Here is a 22457-nt window from a genome sequence, read left to right as displayed (position 1 = left end):
TTGTTGATATGCCTGTATATTTTCTTCATTTGTCAATCCTCAGGCAAGTGTTCTGAGTGTTCTGAAGTTCCTGCTGTTGGTTGCTTCTCTAATATGTTCTGTAACAAAATTGATACAATGTCAGTTTAATGTGCTTTTTCATATAATCATCTCACGTTACTGCTAATGTTTGCCTGCACTGCATCATTTTTAAGCTTCTGCCCAACTACTTCTATTGTAGGTATTGTGACCCTCCTTGGCCTCATAGGTCCATGTTTTTCTTATTTCTCCACCTACACTGTGGAAATGTTTCCTTGTGTTTTGCCATGCTGTTTAACCTTGTGTTTTTCCACATGATATATGCTATTTGTCTAACAAGCCTCTTAATGATATATGCTATTGTCTAATAGACCTCTTAAATGGCATGTACCTTGTCGCAATAAATCATGTTTTGATCCTCAAAGGTGTCGATTTGCATTATCCCCCCTTCCGGGACCTCAGCTTGCTAGTCTCCACATGTGTGCATTCACAGAGTAAACGAAGAAAAGGGACAGGTTACTCACCTGTAACCATATTTCTTCGAGTGGTACTCGAAGAATCCATACAAACCTGCCCGGCCTCCCCTAGAACAAATCTCCCCCCCTTCTCGCTACGTTTGCAGCATAGGAACTGTGGAGCATGTGGCCAGGGCACCATTTACTGCCAAAATTTTGGATTTAAACTTTGGAAGTTTTCCATTGGAGCCTGTGCAGGCACAAATACCCCCCAAGTGTGAATTCACAGAGTACCACTCGAAGAAACATGGATACAGGTGAGTAACCTGTCCATTAACATTTTTTTTGTCGTGTCGGGAGAGACTTGAGAATCTGCAAGTCACTTCTGGTGTGAGAGAATTGGCCGTCTGCAAGGACGTTGCCCAGGGGACGCCCGGATGATTTGATGTTTTATCATCCTTGTGGGAGGCTTCTCTCATGTCCCTGCATGAGGAGCTGGAGCTGGTAGAGGGAGCTCATCCGCCTCTTCCCGGATTCGAACCTGCGACCTGTCGGTCTTCAGTCCTGCCGGCACAGGGGTTTAACCCACTGTGCCACCGGGGGCTCCAGTCTTAATAATAATAATAATATATTTGTTGTTGTTGTTGTTATGTAATGCAATACGCCCATGTCTTGCAACAGATGCACCTGAACTGGGGATTATTTTTATACTTAATAATAATGTATAATAATACTATATTATTATTATTATTATTATGCAATACATCCGCCACATCTTGCAATGGATGCGCTAGCAGTCACTGCATCCAGCTGAGGATGTGAACTGGGGCTTATTTTTATATTTCTATCTGTGGTCAAATGTGAAAGATAAGATTTTTCCCCTGGTGCTTCTCTCTTCCTGCATGTGTTGCTTGAATTAACATAAATGAGATGCTCACTAAGTGTTATTCACCACCAGAACCCTCCCCTCCTGGTTGTTTGCATATAGGTCTGCTAGCTACACTGGCCTTTTGTTTGCCATTTCACCCTACACTGCATTATAACTGCAATGAGATGCAGCTCAGGGCAGGAGCTGTCTTGAATAAGAGTGGTGGCAGAAAATGGCTCTTCTTTGTAGATAGAGAAATACAGGATGTCAGAGAGAGGAAAAGGATCTGCCAAATAATCTCATTATATGAGTAGTCTTTTCTCAGAACTCTTCCTTCCCTGGCAATGAACTTGTCAAAGTCTGGTTGAAACAGTCATGATGAGTTTGAATGACATTTCCAGCCATGGATTGAACCAACCAGAATTGATAAGCCAGGTACAAACTGTCATTCCAAATCTCATTTAAACTTGGTTAAAAGCCCACAAATTATTTGCTTGCATAACATGACAAGCTCGATTTTCACAAACCACACTATGGCTGTTATATATGACTAGCAGTACAGGGCACACGTTGCTGTGGCCAATCTTCCCTCCCTCTTTTTCTCCTTCCTTTCTCTCCTTCCTTTCCTTTATCTTTTCTTTTTCTCCTTCCTTCCTTCTCTACCTCTTTCCTTCCTTCCCCTCCCCTTTTCTTTCCTGGCCGTGTTGCTGTGGCTCTTTGTGGAGAAATAGGAAAGAAAGAAAAGAGAAAGAACTGGTTTCTAATATATATGTGATTTGATATTGTTTGTGGGTATACAATGTTTTTGTTGTTCCATTGTCTATGGAGATGTAGAGATAGATATGTATATGGTTTATTATATCTATGTCTGCCTAGCCATCTGTTTGGAGGGTTTTGATGGTGTCTTATTGCATGTTAGAAGAGGGTTGGAATGGATCATCTTTGGGGGTCTCTTCCAGATGTATGTTCTCCAGCATGTGTCAATGTATGGGTATGTATATGTGTATATATATGTGTGTGTAGTTTTTCATTTCTGTGGCTGGCTGGCTGGCCTGGAGGGTTCTAATGGTGTCTTCTTGTATGGTAGAAGAATGTTGGGCTGGATGGCCTCTTGGGGTCTCTTCAGATGTGTAATACCTGTCATGTGTGTGCGTGTGAGTCTATCATTTCTATGGCTGGCTGGCCATCTGCCTGGAGGGCTTTGTTGGTGTTTTCTTGCCTGGCCTGCCTGTGGCTCGGTCTGGTTCAATGGAAAAGAAAGAATAGGGAAAGAGGAGGTTTCAGATATACTGGATGTGAGTAGGGAATATTTGTGGTGGCTCCATATCCATTGATCTCTTTCTTTCTGCTTACTCCTTCTCTAATAACAGGGGTGTGGCTTCCTCATTGGCCATGCCCCCATGTTATTTTCCTGCTGGGAGAGGCCATAGGGCCCTCCCAGGGAGTGATCCCAGTGTCTCATCCTCCTCATTTTTGAAAATCTGGCTACCAGTATTAAAAAAACTCTGAAAGCAGAGCAGTAAATAACAGCACACCTCTCAGAAAACAGAGGAATTCCAGGCATAAACCAATCAGGGCCAGGTAATACCTTCCAAAGAAGAATTCCCCCAGGAAGGAAGATGCCAGACTTTGAAGTAGCAAGTCTATTCATTGTTAATCAAGGTGGGCAATTGCAACAGTGACACTTGGGTCTAGTAGGAAAGAGTTCTTCCAGCCTAGACCTTCCATAGATATATAAAGAGAAGCCTCCCACAAGATAGTAAAACTTCTGCGCAAACTCCTATGAGCAAAGCAGGACAGAGACAGAGAAGAAGGGCGAGGGGGGGGGGGCTGAGGAGGGCGAAACCATATACAAAATGGAGGTGGGGGTGTTTAAAGATCAGGAGTCTCCCTCTCACTGAGGGTGCCCCACCAGGCTCGAACTGGGGTCATGGGGACTAGGAGCGCAGCTCCTCGAGGAAGTTCAGTGGGGCAGCCCAGGCGAACTGGAAGGAAGGCAACAGCGGCAGCAGGCAGGGAGCATACCAGGGGGCGGGGCCAGCGGTAGACAGAACCATCCTGCCTTCACGACGCATGGAGAGGAAGAAACCAAGAAGCCAACGGATGTGGGATGTTGCGTGCATGTGTCATGAATGACTTTTTAATGACTTTGAAGCATAGGTTCTTTTTATTGCAATTTCCAGTGTGAGAAGGTATATCAGATTACAGAAAACATTTAGACAAAGAATTGACATCGGACATACAGATGTACAGATTCTATGCAACTACATTGGATTTACAATTTCATTGATGAACAAACAAAGGGGAATTACATTTTCACTCAACATTCACACACATGTACATGCATTCATCCACATGCATCCAAAATATTACCATATCCTTTTCTCCCTCCTTGGAGAAGCACCCGTTAGACCAGACCCTGCTTTCCTGCAGCCTGCTAACGTATAGTCCATAAATTCCATAACGCCATATCTTCAAAACGCCGAAATGCCAAAACTTCTTCCCTAAGAACAATGCCAAGGACCAGATCTCTGTTTTCCATACAGCAGAACCTGACTCCCTGAACAAAATCTAAGACTCCAAAAGTGCTCTTCTTCCTCTTCCCTTGAGAAAGAAGCCCCAAAGTGACCAGACTGCTCCCGTGCAAATCTGCTACTTTCCAAATACACCATATCTCTCCTTTCCCTGGAGCAGACCATGGCGGGTGAACAGCGTCTCTGTCTGTCACAATTTGATCATTATTACACTGAGTCTTTTATAGGAATATTCTATTGATGTAGTCCCAAAGTTGTAAATTAATAATAGACGTCTTTCATCCTGGATCCATCTCAATGTTGATCTTCTTGATTGGTGTTAACAAACACAAGGCTTGTGTTGACTTCCTTCTTAACATAAGGAAGGTTGCAAACATTTCCTTTATCACTGCCCCGTTCTTATCAGAGTTTACTCTACAGATAGAATCATAGAATCATAGAATCAAAGAGTTGGAAGAGACCTCATGGGCCATCCAGTCCAACCCCCTGCCAAGAAGCAGGAATATTGCATTCAAATCACTCCTGACAAATGGCCATCCAGCCTCTGTTTAAAAGCTTCCAAAGAAGGAGCCTCCACCACACTCCGGGGCAGAGAGTTCCACTGCTGAACGGCTCTCACAGTCAGGAAGTTCTTCCTAATGTTCAGATGGAATCTCCTCTGCTAAGATCTCATTAGCAAGTCCAGCAAGCAGGTAGTTAATCATTGCAGGCCTTAATATTATACTGGTGTTTCCAAAATACATCCATCTATCCTTTCATTCCCACACATCATTATTAAATTCACATTTATCAAATTTGCACATTGAATTTCTTATTACATATTCCCCCTCTTGCATATAGATTTCATTTTTAAATCTATATGCATCATATGCGCCCTGTCATCTTGTACTTTTAAGGATTTAAAAGTTTTTTCACTGTTTTTAGGGGTTTTTTTTAGATTGTTGGTCATACCTTGGGGTACGAGTCATTTCAAGGCCAAATTGGCTGTCATTTGGCCATTCCGTTTTTTTTGTTTTTAGTCTACTCATGACAAACAGAAGCTTTTTATATGTTAAGATTTTCTTCTCTTAGTAGCAGGCAGTTTACTATTACCAAAAATATAGTTCCATGGGTCTAACAAGTGTTTTTGGAACAAAACCATAAAGAATATAGTAGACAGTATATATTTTTCTTGTATCCCCTAAACAAAACTGTTTGGAATCCATTTAAGAACAACGGTGTTTCAGTATCCCAAATTCAGCCCTACATATTATCAGAGATGTGATCTTTTCTCAGCACTTATTGCTGACATTCCTTTTATCTACAGGATTTTTTAAACTGTTTATGTTGGCCTAATATAATTTAATCTTTGAGTTTCAAAATAGATTTTCACCCAACTATTTCGTCATAAACTAAAACCTGAAAGTATGTAAAGCCCTTAACATGTTCTGTGATAGATCCATAAATGACTTCATGACTTTCTGGCAAAGAAACATTATATTTATCTCCTTGTAATTTTTATACGTTATCTATGTCTAATATTTTTTTCTAAATATTTTCAAAGTCTTCTTCATTTCAGTGAACAGATAACAGCCATATCAGCATACTATAAAACTTTAGTTTATTTTTCATCAATGATTGGGTATAAATAAGATGGGAAAACCCCACAGTATTATATAAATACACATTGAAACAAGGTCAGAAATCACACATTTAGTTCTTGCATTGTATTAAACTCTGTTCAAATATAATAAATAATATTAACATCAGAGAAATTAAGCCTTTCTTAAGTTAAAAGTCTGTGTGATCTATATAATCTGCAAAAAAGAAAGAAAGAATATAAATGTGTTTTGCGTATTTAATAAAAATAATGCTTTTATATTGAATCTTCTTTGGAACTATAAATGCAACTTTCTACATTACAAAACAGAAATAGTACCTGAAAGACAATTATTGTCCTGTCCCTTTTCTTTAAAGAGAGTTTAGCATAAATTGGATTCCCCAATTTATCTTTAATTTAATCAGCTAGGGATTAACATATTAGCAGATTTAATTAAGAATTAACCAATTAGTTTTACCTAATTTAAGATTACCTCTTAGATGTCTCACTTCAGATTCCAAAACTGGATGTCTACATCTAATAAACCACTCTCCATTTGAACATTTTCATGCTCAAGTGAAATAAGCATATTGAATGCTAATCTGCAAGATCCACTTATGGTGTCTGCCATTTCTCCCCAAAAATGACACATTAAACCAATTATTTCCATCTCTGAATAGTGTATGGACTTTTGTTTTGTTTTATTTTTTTACATCGTATTTTGTCTTAAACTATTAAAAATATAGTCCGTTTAGTACATCCTAACCTTGTTTTCTTTGTAGGTTTGCACTCCAGATCAAACCAACCATTCCTCACCACCACAAAGGTACCACAGGTTTTATTACTATGCTGAATAAATCACGGTTTGAGGAACTTTTTTACAAATTTGGTGTACAGTTATCAAAATATTCAGCTGTTCATTTAGCAGTTCAGATCTCAATAACTGAAAACCAGAGCTGTCAAATGTGTAATTTAAATGATCCTCATCTAACAGGAACCATAGTAATTCTGATAATAAAACAATGTCCCTGTTTCCCACTAAACTACACACTAAAATTATATTATCACTATGTGATGTTTCTTTAAAGTGTAAGATCAATGGGAGTACTTTTTATCCCAGTGGAATCAAGATATTCTTCCTCTCCTGTTGTGATTTGTGATTCTAGAAAGCTTTTCTAGGTGTTTTTCAAGTACTACAGAGCAGGAGTTTGATGGACAGGGAATTACAGAAAGGGAGATGCAGATCACTTATTCTGGCACAAATGGCGCAGTCCAGAACAAGTACACCATTAAGTACATCTTAACCTAAGAAAATAGTTACAGGGGTTGGGGTGGAATTCAGCAAAATGCCACAAAACAGAATGCAGGAATGCCAATTTCTTTTCTCACCTTGTGAACTGTCTAAAATATTCAAATAAAAGAGAATTGGTAGATTAAAATAACAATTAATATAATTGTTTAAAGTTTAATTCTAAAACTAACCCTTAACAAAACCTTGCATTTCCCTAGCCATTCTTATAAAATTATCACCTCATCCAGCTGTGTGCATGCTTTAAACTCCTTCACAGAGCAAAAGGCTGATTTGAACTAATTTCTTCTTTAACAGCCTTTCACTCAACTCAGGTATGAGTGCAAATCTTTAAGTGTGAATGTGGACCAAGAAGGCTACTGCTTGTATTTATCTGAAGAATTTAAGATTAAAATGATTTAAATTTTGAAGGATAGCATTTACTATTTAGAAACCATGTGTCTTTCAACAACCAAATAAGCATCTCAGAAACCTCAGAATTTGATAATTCTAGTTTCCAGCAGTGTATGGTGGGGAAGGGCTATAGTCAATACTGTTGCTTTAACATCTGGGTGTTGAAAGGTCAGTAGGTAAGGGACATCGGGACCCAACATTGTGCCACTGTGTAAGCGTGAAAATGTGAGCCAGTCACCAAGTACTTGAACTATAAATACACTGAAATTTCCAAAGAGCTACTGCAGTGGATATATCTTTTGATTTTCTGTCATCCTTGCCATATGTTTTGTGTGGTTCAGGCCCAAAACTATTCTTTTTTTCAAATTTACAGTTTTTTCACTGCTGAAGATTAACAAAAAGACAACCTAAAATAGCGTACAAGATGAACACTATTCAATCATATCTACTGTCCTTATCGTTCCATAAGATCTGACTATAATTTCCATCTCTGCATTTCTCCTGCAAACTGATCTTTATATTTATAAAGCCAGAAACCCATACAGAATTTTCTGTATGTCTTCCAGCTCCTTTTTTAAATTATTATCTTTAATTTGATCTCTATGATTAGCTAAGAGAAAGAGTTTGCAAAAGAAGAAAAATCTACATTCACCTTTATTCCTTTCTTAAAAGCCGTCCAGTTTTAATATTTAACCTTTCATACCATCAGACATTTTACTTGGATTCCTTTACATTGTCCAAGTCATTATTCTCCGTAATATAAACTAATTTTTACTCATCTTTCCATTAGAGATGGGGTAACAGTAGCTTGATCCACTTTGTCTAAATACTTCCCCTCTATTTTCCAGGTTTAACTGATCACTACATTTGCAGTTATTGGATAGTAGTTACTTAATCATTCAAGAGAAAAATCTGTGGAGCAATTTTTATTTATCGTGTCATCAGCAACCATTGTATTACAATTCTAACAGAGCAAAACAAACACAGAGATTAAAAAGAAAAAGAAAGAAAGAAAGAAAGAAAGAAAGAAAGAAAGAAAGAAAGAAAAAACCCACACAGATTTTGCAAATTTGGTATTTGGTTAAATGTCCTTTGACCAGTATCTGGCCACTTGGAGTGCCTCTGGGGCTGCCGCAAGAAGGTCCTCCATCGTGCATGTGGCAGGGCTCAGGGTGCATTGCAGCAGGTGGTCAGTGGTTTGTTCTTCTCCACACTCGCATGCTGAGGATTCCACCCTGTAGCCCCATTTCTTAAGATTGGCTCTGCATCTCGTGGTGCCAGAGCGCAATCTGTTCAGCGCCTTCCAAGTCGCCCAGTCTTCTGAGTGCCCAGGGGGGAGTCTCTCATCTGGTATCACCCATGAATTGAGGTGCTGGGTTTGGGCCTCCCACTTTTGGACTCTCGCTTGCTGGGGTGTTCCAGCGAGTGTCTCTGTAGATCTAAGAAAACTATGTCTTGATTTAAGTCGTTGACGTGGAGCAATGGCTTTTAGCCTTGTTATTAAAATTAAATTCCGTAGGAACAGTTCCTTGTAAAAGAAAAATTCTTCTATTTTACAAGGAGCCTGGCATTTTTAAAGGAGAGGTCACTTACAAAGACCTATCTACCAAACAAAATATTGCAGGAAGTTATGTCTACTTTATTGACCAGAACATGTTTTAAATCTGAAAAAAGAGAGAACTCTGTTCATTAAAATAAAGGCCTGGGAGGCTTTAGATAATTTGTTTTACCTATTTTTGCTTTTGAAAAAGCAGTACAAGCAGTCCCCAAAAATAAGATAGGTTCTGGAAGTTTGTTCTTAAGTTGAATTTGTATGTAAATCAGAACAGGTACATTTTAAGTGTAACATGCTCTCTCTCTCTCTCTCAGCTTTAGATAGCATAGGGAAGGATTAACATCCCCATGGTGTTTGTTTTGCTGTCTGTGCCCCTGTTCAAAGAATTTCACCTCACTTTCTGTCCCTATGATAATTGGATTTTGATCATTTTGGCTTGTGGAAACAAGGGTTGGTGCTAAAGCTTCAGTGAGGAAACCTTTTTCCTATGACAACTCTTCCAGGGGTGAATTTCCCTTCTTCAGTGTAGAATTCTCTCACTTCCTGATATATCACCCCCGTTCTTAACTATGAGTTATTTGTACTTCATATGTTTTTAACTCAAGGACTACCTGTACTTAAGAAGGAGAATTTTGTTTACCGAAGTCCTAAAATTCATCTAATTCAACTTTCTTGACTGTATATATCTATTTACTGCTTCCGAGCACAATTCAAAGTGCTGGCTTTAGTCTATAAAGCCCAGTTTACCTATCTGAACATATCTCCGTCTACGAACCATCTAGGATCTTAAGATCATCGGAGAAGGCCCAGCTCTTGATCCCACCACCCTTGCAAGCATGACTGGTGGGGAGGAGAGACAGGGCCTTCTCAGTGGTAGCTCCTTGGCTGTAGAACTCCCTCTCAAATGATATCAGATCTGTCCCCTCCCTCCTGGTATTCCGAAAAAACTTAAGACCTGGCTCTGGGGTCAAGCCTTCAAGCAATAAATACAGCAATTGAATGTGACTGACCTATGCAACCAGCAAACTGGCATTTAAAAAATAATTTTGGTGTATTTATGACTGTTTTAATTGTTTAACTGCTGTTTAGTGTCAATCCTTACCATGTTTGGCATCTAACAGTTGCCTTCTGTAAGCCACCCTGAGTCCTGTCCCCCCTCCCCTGGGGGGAGGTGAGAAGGACAAGGTATAAATGCTTGAGATAAATAATAAATAAATTACTTAGGTACATTTTTATTGTTGTGCCGTCAACTTGTTTCCAATTTATTGGTGATCTTAGAGCTACCTCTCACCTCTTTGAGTGATAAAACCATTAAGTTTGCTAAGAAGAGAAAGAATTGCATCTTGAAAGGAGCAGCAAAGCTGACTATCTCACTGTTCAGTCACAGATGTTCTCTCCATTATTTGGCTCAATTTCACTTTCTGCCATCAAAACTGCAAACTAGGAAACCTAGATTTATTTTCCCATAACCATATATATGCATTTTCTGGTAATAACTTTAATAATTACTGTTATTGTACTACTGATAATACTGGATAATAATGATTGTATAACATATGAAGTGTTTCTCAAAAATTAGCTTGTAATCCGTACAGCTGTGCAAACTAGATTAGTTCTATCACTATTGTGCAATATTCAATTTCCTATTGCTAGCTATACTGCAAAGGTCTCTTATAATATGGCAATATATCAATGGTAGAAGCCTGTAAAGATTTGTGAAGTGCCCACATTTATAGTTGCTGCTACATTTCAGGAATATGTACAGAAAAGATCAGAGAGGAAGGCCTTAGCACTGGGATCTTTCTGGGTTTGCTTTTATTTGAAAATTTATTGCTTTGTTATTTCAAAGCTAACTGTTTTTGAAATTATAATTAAAAGTGGAATAATTATAAAATAATAACAGCAGCAAATAAAAATATCAGACGATAACTATCAGTAAAGGCTTTCAAGTGATAGCATTGACTTTTTGTGTGATTTATGGGTTTTATAAAACATTTTGTGTTTATATAACAATCTATCAGTTTTCATTCATTTGAGTAACGGTATCATTAATACTACCAGTCAGGTAATACCTCATTCAGAGGTGGGTCATTATAGGGCCAAGAAACAATTGTTTGAGTCTGGAGCTGCAATCTCAACCAAAGTCAATGCTGCTGCAATAATGCATTCACTCCCACGTCATTTCTTTGGTAAAACAAGACATGTGGCAAAGATCAATCTTACCTTGGGGTTAAATCATATCCCTGCATGCATGAAGCAACAATCTACTCTAAAACACTGTGCGCATTCCTCACGTGTCTTATTCTGATGAGAAAATAACAGTTTGGAGATACTATAAAGTTGATAGTTTCTTCCATTTCAGATTGCTGCACTGCCAGATGTGTGTGGCCCACATTGAAATTTGGGATACAGAAATTAAATCAAAATAGTTTGTCCCTTGCTTCAAGTCAATGAACCAAAGAGCAAGTAGAATTATCTTCATCACTAGTAGAATATTTAGTAAACAGCTTTGATATTAAGGGAACTGATACATTTGTTTTTAACCTCTTTTAAAGACAGGATTTTCATGCAGGTCAGTTAGTAGATTTTACGTGGCTTTCTTTGTTTTTTCTAGAGGTGTATTTGATGCATCCCTCAAAATGGCTGGATTCTATGGGCTGTACACCTGGCTAACCCATACTGTTTTTGGCATAAACATTGTCTTCATACCCTCAGGTGAGAAGTAAAAACAATGATACTTGATTCTGGAAGGTGACTCAGGATTTCACTCACTGTTTATGGCAAGATTTTATATTTGTGCTGGAGCAAAAAAAATTCTGTATATTCCTCAAATTATCCGTCCTGTAAAATCCTGGTAACTCTTAGTCCATCCTTCATTTTTCCCATATTTCTGGCCACTGTAGCAATAATTTTGTTGCCTAAATGACATTTTAATTGTCTTCTGTATAATGGATACTGAATTATACTGGGCTGGATATATCTTCTAGTAAATTAGGTCCATGTAGGTTCTTTAGAAATTAGTGGGACAAGTTAATCAAGATCTAAGTCAGTTGACTTAGATTGAAAAAACCATCACTGAACCCCACTCAATTCGACAACTATTGGCCAGTTTCCAATTTCCCCTTTTTGGGCAAAGTGTGGTGGCTTCACAACTCCAGGTATTCTTGGAAGACACTGATTATCTGGATTCGGCACAGTCTGGCTTTAGGCCGGGACATGGAACTGAAACAGTCTTGGTCGCCTTAGTGGATGATCTATGCCAGGAGCTAGACGGGGAGTGTGTCCCTGTTGGTTCTGCTGGACCTCTCAGCGGCCTTCGATACCGTCGACCACGGTATCTTTGTGGGACGCCTCGCAGGAATGGGCCTTGGGGGTACTGTTCTGCAGTGGCTCCGGTCCTTCCTAGAGGGTCGATCTCAGAAAGTGAGATCGACCCTCTAGGAACCCCACAACCATTGTCTTGTGGGGTTCCACAGGGTTCAATATTGTCTCCCATGTTGTTTAACATCTACATGAAGCCGCTGGGGGAGATCATCCGGAGTTTCGGAGTACGATGTCATCTGTACGCAAATGATGTCCAACTCTGTCACTCCTTTCCACCTTCTACTAAAAAGGCTGTTCAGGTCCTGAACCGATGCTTGGCCGCTGTAATGGTCTGGATGAGAGCGAACAAATTGAACAAACTGGTAAGTCGCAAGGCCGAACAGGGCATAGGGTTACAGCCTGTGTTGGATGGGGTTACACTCCCCCTGAAGACGCAGGTTCGCAGCTTGGGTGTGAGCTTGGATTCATCGCTGAGCCTGGAACCTCAGGTTTCAGCGGTGACCAGGGGAGCATTCGCACAGTTAAAACTTGTGTGCCAGCTGCGCCCATACCTTGGGAAGTGTGACTTGGCCACGGTAGTCCACGCTCTGGTTACATCCCGTATAGACTACTGCAATGCTCTCTACGTGGGGTTGCCTTTGAAGACTGCTCGGAAGCTTCAAATGGTCCAGCATTTGGCAGCCAGGTTGCTAACAGGAGCGGCACTCATGGAGCATACAACTCCTCTGTTGCGCCAGCTCCACTGGCTGCCAGTTTGCTACCGGGCACAATTCAAAGTGCTGGCGTTAGCCTATAAAGCCCTAAACGGTTCTGGCCCTACTTACCTCTCCGAACGCATCTCCTCCTATGAACCAACTAGGACATTAAGATAATCTGGGGAGGCCCTGCTCTCGATCCCGCCTGCATCACAGGCGCGCCTGGCGGGGACAAGAGACAGGGCCTTCTCAGTGGTGGCCCCTCGGCTGTGGAACGCCCTTCCTACGGATATCAGATCGGCCCCCTCCCTGTTGGCGTTTCGGAGGAAAGTGAAGAGCTGGCTGTTCGAACAAGCATTCGATTAAGCAGTGTAATTGAATATAGGAATACGGAATAATGGATGATGAGATTGGATTCTGATTTTACTGATGAGACACTAATGATTGTTATATTGATGTTTAATCATTGATGATGCTACTGTTTTTAACTGTCCCATATTCGTTTTGTGATGTTTTTGCATTGAATTTTGCTGTTGTTAACAGCTTTGAGTCACCTGAGGGCTGAGAAAAGCGGTATATAAATGAAGTAAAGAAATAAATAAATTGGTGACAGTAGAAAGGCACATAATTCAATCAATGTGATTGCCTGAACTTGTATGGGGACATTGACACCGGATTTATTCCATCCAGTTCTAGTACAGCATCCCACCTACATCTTAGGACTTTCTAAAACTCTTTGCTTTCAGAAGACAAGGTACCTATGAGTCTTAAGAAAAAGGAATGGTAATTCTTCATGTACAAATGTTCCCGCTCTTGGGCTGCATTGGGTAAAATCTACTGAATTCTAATAGAATAGAATAGCTTTATTTCTCACTAGCTGTACCTGCAACACGTTGCTGTGACCAACCTTCCTTCCCTCTTTCCTTCCTTCTTTCCTTCCTTCCCTTTTTCCCTTCTTCCTTCCTTTCTTCTCTACCTCTTTCCTTTCTTCCCCTCCCTTTCTCTTTCTCTCCTTTCTTCCTTCTCTACCTATTCTTGGACTGTAACTCCCAGCAGTCCTCCTAATTTATCTACCTACAATCTATCTCTATCTCACCTATATATCTTATCTATCTGAGGGATGGGTGGGAGTTGAAGTCCAGGAATAGGAAATAGGAAAAATGTATGAATAGGAATGCTTTCAAAGAAATCCAAGGAGAAGCAAGCTTGCAGCTTGGAAGCAGTGCATTTGGAGCACCCTCCTCCCCTAAAGGAGGAGGTCTAGGGGATGCTGGGAGCTACTGTTTTCGAGCCTCCGCTGTATCGTCATTTAGCTTTTTTTGGATGTTTAACACTCTTCCTCTGAGTGATAGTTATAAACTGTTAGGATAGTCATAAACTGTTAGTGATAGTCATAGTCTGTTAGGAGTGCAGTTTCCAAATTTCTTGTCAGTTCGTTCAGTGGTTTTTGAGTTACATTAATTCCATAAACAAACATTACATTTTTATTTATATAGATTGTGCTAATGCACAACAAAATTAAAGGCTTTCCCCCATTCACACCATAAAACAACACATCATTCCCTGTCGTGGTCCCTGTGAATCATACATGTGGTATTTTCCTGCGCCTGCGCAGAGCAATCGGAACCTCCGACTCCTGGCTGGAACCTCGATCTTGTGCTCTCCAGGCTGGTGTTACTGCCGTTCGAGCCCTTAGCAACTGTCAACCTTCGCCTACTCTCCTGGAAAGTGGTGTTTCTAGTGGCGATCACTTCTGCCCGCAGGCCGTCTGAGTTGGCAGCGTTGAGGGTGTCAGGATGTGGCCTTCGAGTTAAGAAAACACAGCCAGAGCCTCCTCCTTGCCTCGAAGACTCCCTCCTGACATCGGTGTGAATTATGGGTTGATAGGAGCCATCTGGCAGAAGAGAATGCTTTGTTGATGTGGGAATGGAATGTAGCCACAACTTGTGATAAGGGGGGAAGAAGGGGGGGAGGAACCAAAGGGAATGTAGTGCAGGCATTGGCGGGAAACCCTCAGATCTCTCTTTCTAAGTATCCTGTATAGACTGAATTAAACCGTGTTCAAGAAATTGCACTTGTGAGCGTGGTTTTGTTCTAAGACCTGGCAGGAGCTGACTGAGGGTCAATGAACCATATTTGCTTTTCCATGCAGACAGGGCGGTTCTCTGCATGGACATTTCTTTTTTTACCAAAGATTGTTTCCCCCTTCCATGTTAATGAGGACATTGTTCTACCTTTCTTTTTTCAGTCTCCCTCCACTCCGACAGAAAAGACTGCACCTCCCTTGGACTCGATATGCAAGGCGGCCATTTGGGCGAAGCCTTTGACCACTTGCAGACCCACCAAGAAAATCCAACATATGCTACATTCAGCAAAGGACAAGAGGGATCCTCTCACCTCTGCAGGAGTCTACCGTGTACCATGCAGCTGTGGACAAGTCTACATAGGGACCACCAAACGCAGCGCCCAGACACGCATCAAGGAACATGAAAGGCACTGCAAACTACTCCAACCAGAGAAATCAGCCATAGCAGAGCACCTGATGAACCAACCTGGACACAGCATATTATTTGAGAACACAGAAGTGCTGGACCACTCTCACAACCACCATGTCAGATTACACAGAGAAGCTATTAAAATCCACAAGCATGTGGACAATTTCAACAGAAATAAAGAAACCATGAAAATGAACAAAATCTGGCTACCAGTATTAAAAAAGCCAAAAATTACAACAGCAAAACAACAGAGGGGAAACAAACAGGCACATAAAATCACTCTCAACAAAAGATTCCCCCCAGACACTACCAAGCCATTGAATGCTAATCAAGGTGATCAGCTGAAACATTCACACCTAGCCCCTTTGTCTCACCCTGGTCATTCCACGGATATATAAACCCATTTTCCTACTTCCAACAGACCTCACTACCTCTGAGGATGCTTGCCATAGATGCAGGCGAAACGTCAGGAGAAAAATTGCCTCCAGAACATGGCCATATAGCCTGGAAAAACCTACCACAACCATTTGACCTTTGTTTCGCATTACAGACTGGACACTAGGCGTAGGTCTGATATGGCCTTCAGTAGGGCAATCTTAACTTCTTGCCCTCCCTAACCTCAATACCAAGCACCTCGGTACCGATGTCAGTGTCCAAATGCCTACAACAATGTTGTAACTGTTTTCGGTTCTTATGTGCTGTTTTTAGTGTTATGCTTTACATGCTTTATTGTTTCATTCCTTGATTTATATGATGGCAGGGGAAAAACATGCGGTTCTGACACCAGGATGGTGTCCCCTTGTGTTCATTATACATACTCAATGTTTTCGCAGTTTTTGCTCTGGATTGTTGCTGCTCTTGAGGCTCTCTGCGACCTCATGACTGTAAATTAACTGTAACGTTTCATTCTCATGCAATCATTATGTCTGTGCCCTCATATGAATGAGTGTTTTTATACTGTGTTAACGGCCTTTCTGGCCAAGGAGGGTCATGCACTCCTGTGTTATGGATGTCTGTCCTTTTTTCATGTGCTACTGTTTTTGATACTTCAATAAAAAATTTTGGTCCTTCATAAAGGGGTCGGTTTGTTCTTCCCGCCTCCGGGACCTCAGCTTGCTATTCTCCACATGTGTGCATTCACAGAGACCACGAAGAAAAATGGTAGGTTACATACCTGTGACCATCTTTCTTCGAGTGGTGCTCTGTGAATTCACACAAACCCGCCCAGCTTCCCCTCTAACAAACCTCCGTCTTTCTCGCTGCCTTGCTGTTATACCCTGCCGGGGACTAGGCGGGGTTACCGCCAAAACTTGAAAAGTTTAAACTGGAGAAGTTTCTGTTGGTGCCCGCGCAGGCGCAGACACTCCACATGTGTGAATTCACAGAGCACCACTCAAAGAAAGATGGTCACAGGTATGTAACCTACCATTATTGTCCCTGTACTATGAGAGCAGCCGATCCACCTCATCCCGATAGGCAGATTCATCCCCTTCAGAGATAAGCCTCACCATGGTTGTCTCATTTGTGAATTTGGTAATGATATTGCTATGGTGGACAGGGGTACAGTCATAATGGTAAAGAAGACATGCTAATCCCAAATGAGGAATTCAATTAGTAATTTGCTATTATACAAACATCTGCTACGTCATCTGGATTGTTTCTATGTTGTTGACCTAATGGTGCAATTATTGACTTTTATAATCATAATTATAATTTGAACTATTATAATTTATCTAAATAATCTCATGCATTTAAACCCAATTGTGCTATGAAGAGTTGCAATTTTTTTTACAAGAATCTATTTCTAGTGAAATACGTTGATGGTTGAATTCTGACTTCTAACTCTAGATTTTGTCTACCTTTAGCACTAGCTGCACTACTTGGAGTTGTTCCATTTCTGGGGACATATTGGGCAGCGATACCTGCAGTTCTAGACCTTTGGCTTGTTCAAGGAGAGGGATATAAAGCCGTCCTCCTCTTGGTTTGCCATCTGTTACCAACATATTTTGTAGACACAGCAATCTATTCTGATATATCTGGGTAAGTATTTCTGAACAAAGTTCTAAAGATATTGGGAGAAATCCTATAGTAGACTAACTGGAAAGTGTTTGCAAGTTCAATTACACAGAGGATAGGAAATGGTTAAAATTGTTCTCAGAAATTACCTTGCATGTGATTTAAAGACACAACTCACCAAATGACAAAGAAGCCCCCATGGCACAGTCGGTTAAACCCTTGTGCCGACAGGACTGAAGACCGACAGGTCGTAGGTTCAAATCCAGGGAGAGTGCGGATGAGCTCCCTCTGTCAGCTCCAGCTCCCCATGTGGGGACATGGGAGAAGCCTCCCATAAGGATGGTGAAACATCCACACATCCCCTGGGCAACGTCCTTGCAGACAGACAATTCTCTCACACCAAAAGCTATTTACAGTTTCTCAAGTCGCTTCTGACACACACAAAAAAAATGACATGAATTCAACTAATTCAGGAAAAGTAACAACTCTGAAATCATGGGATAGATATTTTAAAGCAATATGAAGCTGGGCTACCAAACTAAATATTAGTTATCAAAGATTAAGTCTGCTAGTTCAGCCCTGTCACCAATGAAATATGTACAAGTAACCAGTGCTGTAGTGTAGATCCCATCTTCAAATGTTGTAGAAGAGCATTAGTGCTGCTAGTTAAGATGTAGTTCTGTACAGTTGTAAATAAGTATGTTGTGATTGCAGAGGAGGACATCCATACCTGACAGGCCTTGCAGTAGCTGGTGGAGCTTATTACCTTGGACTAGAAGGAGCCATCATAGGACCCATACTCCTGTGTATACTTGTGGTAGCCTCTAATATCTACAGTGCTATGCTTTTGAGTCCAACATCCTCATTGCCCACACCATCACAAATACCTTGGCCTTTACAGATATATCGGTAAGCTACTATACTAATTGTCACAAATTACTACCACCTTCTACAATTTGCCTATTGGTTCTGGCCACCAATATTTACATTGTCTTTTGGTTTTACTGAGAAATGAACTATTGTCATATTGGTGAAATCGTTTTATTGGGCTAAAATAGTATTGCTCTGCTATGAAGGTAATTTATTTTATTATGACCAACATGGCTTGTTTTGCTTTTTAATGATTTGGAGAATTAAGTTTTTTGTTAGTTCAGTTTGCAAATTCAAAGAAAAAGAGAAGGGGAGGGGATTGTGTGTCAGCTGGGCAAGCAGCCAAATGAAATACGTCGACTCCAAATTGTGGAGCAGGCACACATTGCATAGTGAACAGGCAATTGAAGAGAAAGAGGCCTACCCCTCAATAGGCAAAGCCAGAAATGTGTTTTCCTCTCAACAGCAGAGGTTTAAATGTCACAGCCACCCAAAGTACTGACTTATGAAAAGAAACTGCTAAGCTTCTGGCCAGAACAGTTTCCCTGCTGTTTCCTTTCCTGGCTTATTGTCTGGATTGAAATGGAAGTTTTAAAAAGGCCTGTGGTAGTGCCATTGTTGAACTGATGCCCCAGTCCACAAATCTTTCACGCACTTTTTTTTTTCTCGTGTCAGGGCAGCCAGTCAATTATATTACATTTCTAACAGAACAAAGCAAACAAACAGAGAAAATACAAAATGTGTGAGTTTGGTAGTTGATTAAATGTCCTTTGACCAGTATCTGGCCACTTGGAGTGCTTCTGGAGTTGCTGCAAGAAGGTCCTCCATTGTGCATGTGGCTGGGCTCAGGTTGCATTGCAGCAGGTGGTCTGTGGTTTGCTCTTCTCCGCACTCGCATGTCGAGGATTCCACTTTGTAGCCCCATTTCTAAAGGTTGGCTCTGCATCTCGTGGTGCCAGAGCGCAGTCTGTTCAGCGCCTTCCGGGTCGCCCAGTCCTCTGTGTGCCCAGGGGGGAGTCTCTCATTTGGTATCAGCCATTGGTTGAGGTTCTGGGTTTGAGCCTGCCATTTTTGGACTCTCACTTGCTGAGGCGTTCCAGCGAGTGTCTCTGTAGATCTTAGAAAACTATGTCTGGATTTAAGTAGTTGACGTGCTGGCTGATACCCAAGCAGGGGATGAGCTGGAGATGTCTCTGCCTGTGCTTCATGCACTGTGTTTTGATCTTCATTTAAGATTTTTGGAAGGATTTGGCGAACAGACAACATTGAAACAAAATAGAAACTGTTTTGGGAGGAGGGTGACCAAAATGGTCGGGAAAGTTGATCCCTCTGAGGATCAACTTAGGTAGTTTAGCATGCTTGAAGCTTGGAGAAGAGATGGTTAAAAAGTGCCATGATATTGGAAAGGAAGTTACATTCAAGATGGAGCAAGCTCATTTTTACTACTCCAGTAGTTTAAACCCATTGCTCTGTGTCCAAACTACTGTATAGAAAAAGAGTTTCCACCTAAACACTACAAAGAATTTCCTGGCGGTAAGAGCTGTTCAGCAGTGTAGTGGAACCAAATTCCCTGGAGTTTTTAAAACAGAAGCTAAATGGCCATCTGTCAGGAGTGATTTGATTGTGTAATGCTGCACAGCAAGGAGGTTGGACTAGAAGAAGCATTGACTCTACTTCTTCTGCTGGCTGCCAGTATTGCTTCTGGCTCTTTTAAATGCATGGATGGAGAAATGGCAGTAGCGACCAGGAGCAGTGGGCCCTCTGTGATAACATCAGTGCTTTCCCTTTTCCATGGTATGGCCCTCAAACTATCCATGGATCATATCAAAATCCATAATTCTGGCTATGAAATCTGCCTTCAGCTTTTACATGTTAGCTTGACATGCCATGATTCCAAGTGTATGTGTGTTTAAAATGAAAAAGAAATAAGTAAGATGTTTAAGACATATGCTTTCACTCCCACAGACTCAAAACTATAAAGGGTTTTTGTTTTGGATTGGTTGTTTGAGGATTTTTGTTTTGCAATAATGTGTGAGTAATGAATCTCACTGAACAATCCCTTCTTCTAGGAACTTTAGGAGTATATCTATGGTTTTTTTAAAAAAAACAAAATCACGTATTTTGATCTTCATTTAAGATTTTTGGAATACTGCAATGGTGATCATAACAGAATAATAATTGGCAGATTTTGCTAGTCTAGATACTGTTAAATGGGGAATTTCTTCCTTCCCCTTCCTCATTTGTCTCTCATACATACGCCATTTCTATTACTCTGCATTTCCTTGTGAAGTTTGTAGTAGTAGTAGTAGCAGCAGCAGTAGTAATTTGTACAAATGTTCATAAGTATTTTACTCTTTCTGATTTTTTTCTTTGTAGACAATCTAAAGAAAGTCCTGAGGAACTGAAAACTGCCACAGAGTGAAACAATTCGTATTTGGATGTCTCCTACTGGAATAACTCTTGTTTCTTCTCTGGTCATGAAGCTCAAGAGAGCAGTGACCCATGAATCTTTCTCCAGCTGTGCCTAGTGACAACCTTCACGAATGAAGCCTCATGTATGAGCATCACTGCTGATGCTGTAGATCACTCCATATGCTGCCTTTGCAAGTGAAAATGTTTAATGCCTGTTGTTTGCTTATTGCACAAACCTCAAATATTGAGTGGATGGTTGCAACATCTTGTCTTCCCCCCAAAACTCCCTGAGTCATATTTTGGTCATTTGTAGCTAGGCTTTCATCTATTGACATTTTTAATTTTGTACTTATATTTTTTGATAATATACATATTGAAATTTTAAAATTTAGAGCACTTTTGTTCTTAAAATATCCAGTTTAACCCTGTTCAGGTGCTGTTGGTATAAGAAATATAAACACTGGGTTCTCCATTAGGCGCATTACATTCTCCCTGTGTTTATTTATCCTGTGTTAATGACAGTTGAATATGACTAATGTCTCAAGGATATTCATATTTGTAGAGGTGTTAAGTACTTGGTAAAAGCCGAGCATGGTTATGATCACCTTTTGACACTATCGTGATGTCAGTAACATTGCTGCTGTCAAGATGCTATATCACTAGTGGCTTTGTAACAGAAGTGTGTAATTATTTTCTGCTAGGCTTGAAAAGGATATTCTTTTATAGCAGGTATATGACTAACTTTTGTTTTCAACAGTTTTCAGAGTGATAGGTGTCCCAAAATGACAATAAGTTCCTTAAAATTATTTGTGCAGATTTTTCAAATGCTTCAATATTTTCCAGAAAATATAGCACTATAGTGCATGACTTGGCAGGTGGACTGTTTAGGGATTTTAAGACTGACATATATTAAAATATCAGCTTATTAGTATCTCCTTTTGCTATGAAGCTTCAAAAATCTTTGGCACACGATAAAGTGTAGTAACTTCTCTTATAATTGCCTCAATGGAATAGAACTTAAATAAATTATTCAAAATGTTAATGATAAAACATTGATCAATAAATTAAAATAAACAGTTGCATTAAATAATTATCATTAAAAGTAATTAAAGAACTATCTGAGGTAAAGTTTCATATCAGTTCCTTTTCGCCTTCTCTCAGGCTTCTCCTATTGGCCTTTTCAGCTGCAGCATCACATTGTTGGCTCATGTTCAGCTTATGGTCAACTAAGACTCCTTTCATAGAATCCTAGAGTTGGAAGGGACCTCTAAAAGCCACCCCCTTCACTCTGCCTTCACGCAGGGAAAGCACAATCAAAGCTCCCCTGTCAGATGGCTATCTAACCTCAATATTAATGATTGGTAATAATAAGCAGAGTTGCAAGAGACCCCTTGAGCCATCTAGTCCAATGCCCTTCACTCTGCCTTCATGCAGGGAAAGCACAATCAAAGCACCCTGTCAGATTATTATTATTATTATTATTATTATTATTATTATTATTATTAAGGACCATGGAGATTGCTTCCCCTGGGCACCCGTCGAAAAGTGGGCTACAGGAACCAGGACCCACTGCTGAGCAACCAGGGCATGGGCCTGTAGGGCAACTAGAAGCAAAACAACTACAGAAGCGGCAGGAATTTTCAATGCCACAGAACTGAACTGTCATGAAATGCTATTATAGATCAGAACCACAAAAACGTGGATACCAAAAACGGATGTACCAGCTATGGAAACTTGAATATCCAGATTCAACTGTAACTGAACAGAGGCTTGCTGACCAGAGGAGATACATCACCAGTAAAAAGGTGCTTGCTCAGTGAAGTCGAACTTGAAGAAATAAGAAGCAACTGTGAAACAGAAGAACAAACAACTGTGGAGACAGCTGCAGAAGATCTAATGACTTCTGAGCCCACTGAACATGTGGAGCCAGAAGA

General features: G+C 40.5%; 1 protein-coding gene across 7 annotated transcripts in view; it reads left to right on the top strand.

The window, feature by feature from the left end:
- Nucleotides 1–21872, top strand: part of TMEM245 (transmembrane protein 245) — a 144020-nt gene extending 122148 nt beyond the window's left edge. For 3 of the 7 annotated variants that reach the window (XM_060781429.2, XM_060781428.2, XM_060781427.2), the window contains 4 exons: nucleotides 11326–11426; nucleotides 17091–17265; nucleotides 17956–18150; nucleotides 20488–21872. In XM_060781429.2, coding sequence (XP_060637412.2) covers nucleotides 11326–11426; nucleotides 17091–17265; nucleotides 17956–18150; nucleotides 20488–20533 — 517 coding nt within the window. In that variant the 3' untranslated portion in view covers nucleotides 20534–21872. Of the gene's footprint in view, nucleotides 1–6236; nucleotides 6281–11325; nucleotides 11427–14978; nucleotides 16302–17090; nucleotides 17266–17955; nucleotides 18151–20487 lie in introns of those variants that run through there. The other 4 variants (XM_060781430.2, XM_067470139.1, XR_009631749.2 and 1 more) reach the window with 4 other exon arrangements.
- The last annotated feature ends 585 nt before the right edge of the window (nucleotides 21873–22457 follow it).

Source organism: Anolis sagrei, chromosome 6 (genome assembly GCF_037176765.1).
Source record: "Anolis sagrei isolate rAnoSag1 chromosome 6, rAnoSag1.mat, whole genome shotgun sequence".
NCBI lineage: Eukaryota > Metazoa > Chordata > Lepidosauria > Squamata > Dactyloidae > Anolis > Anolis sagrei.
Note: the sequence above shows the minus strand (reverse complement) of the source record. Positions and strands in the feature narration are given on the sequence as shown.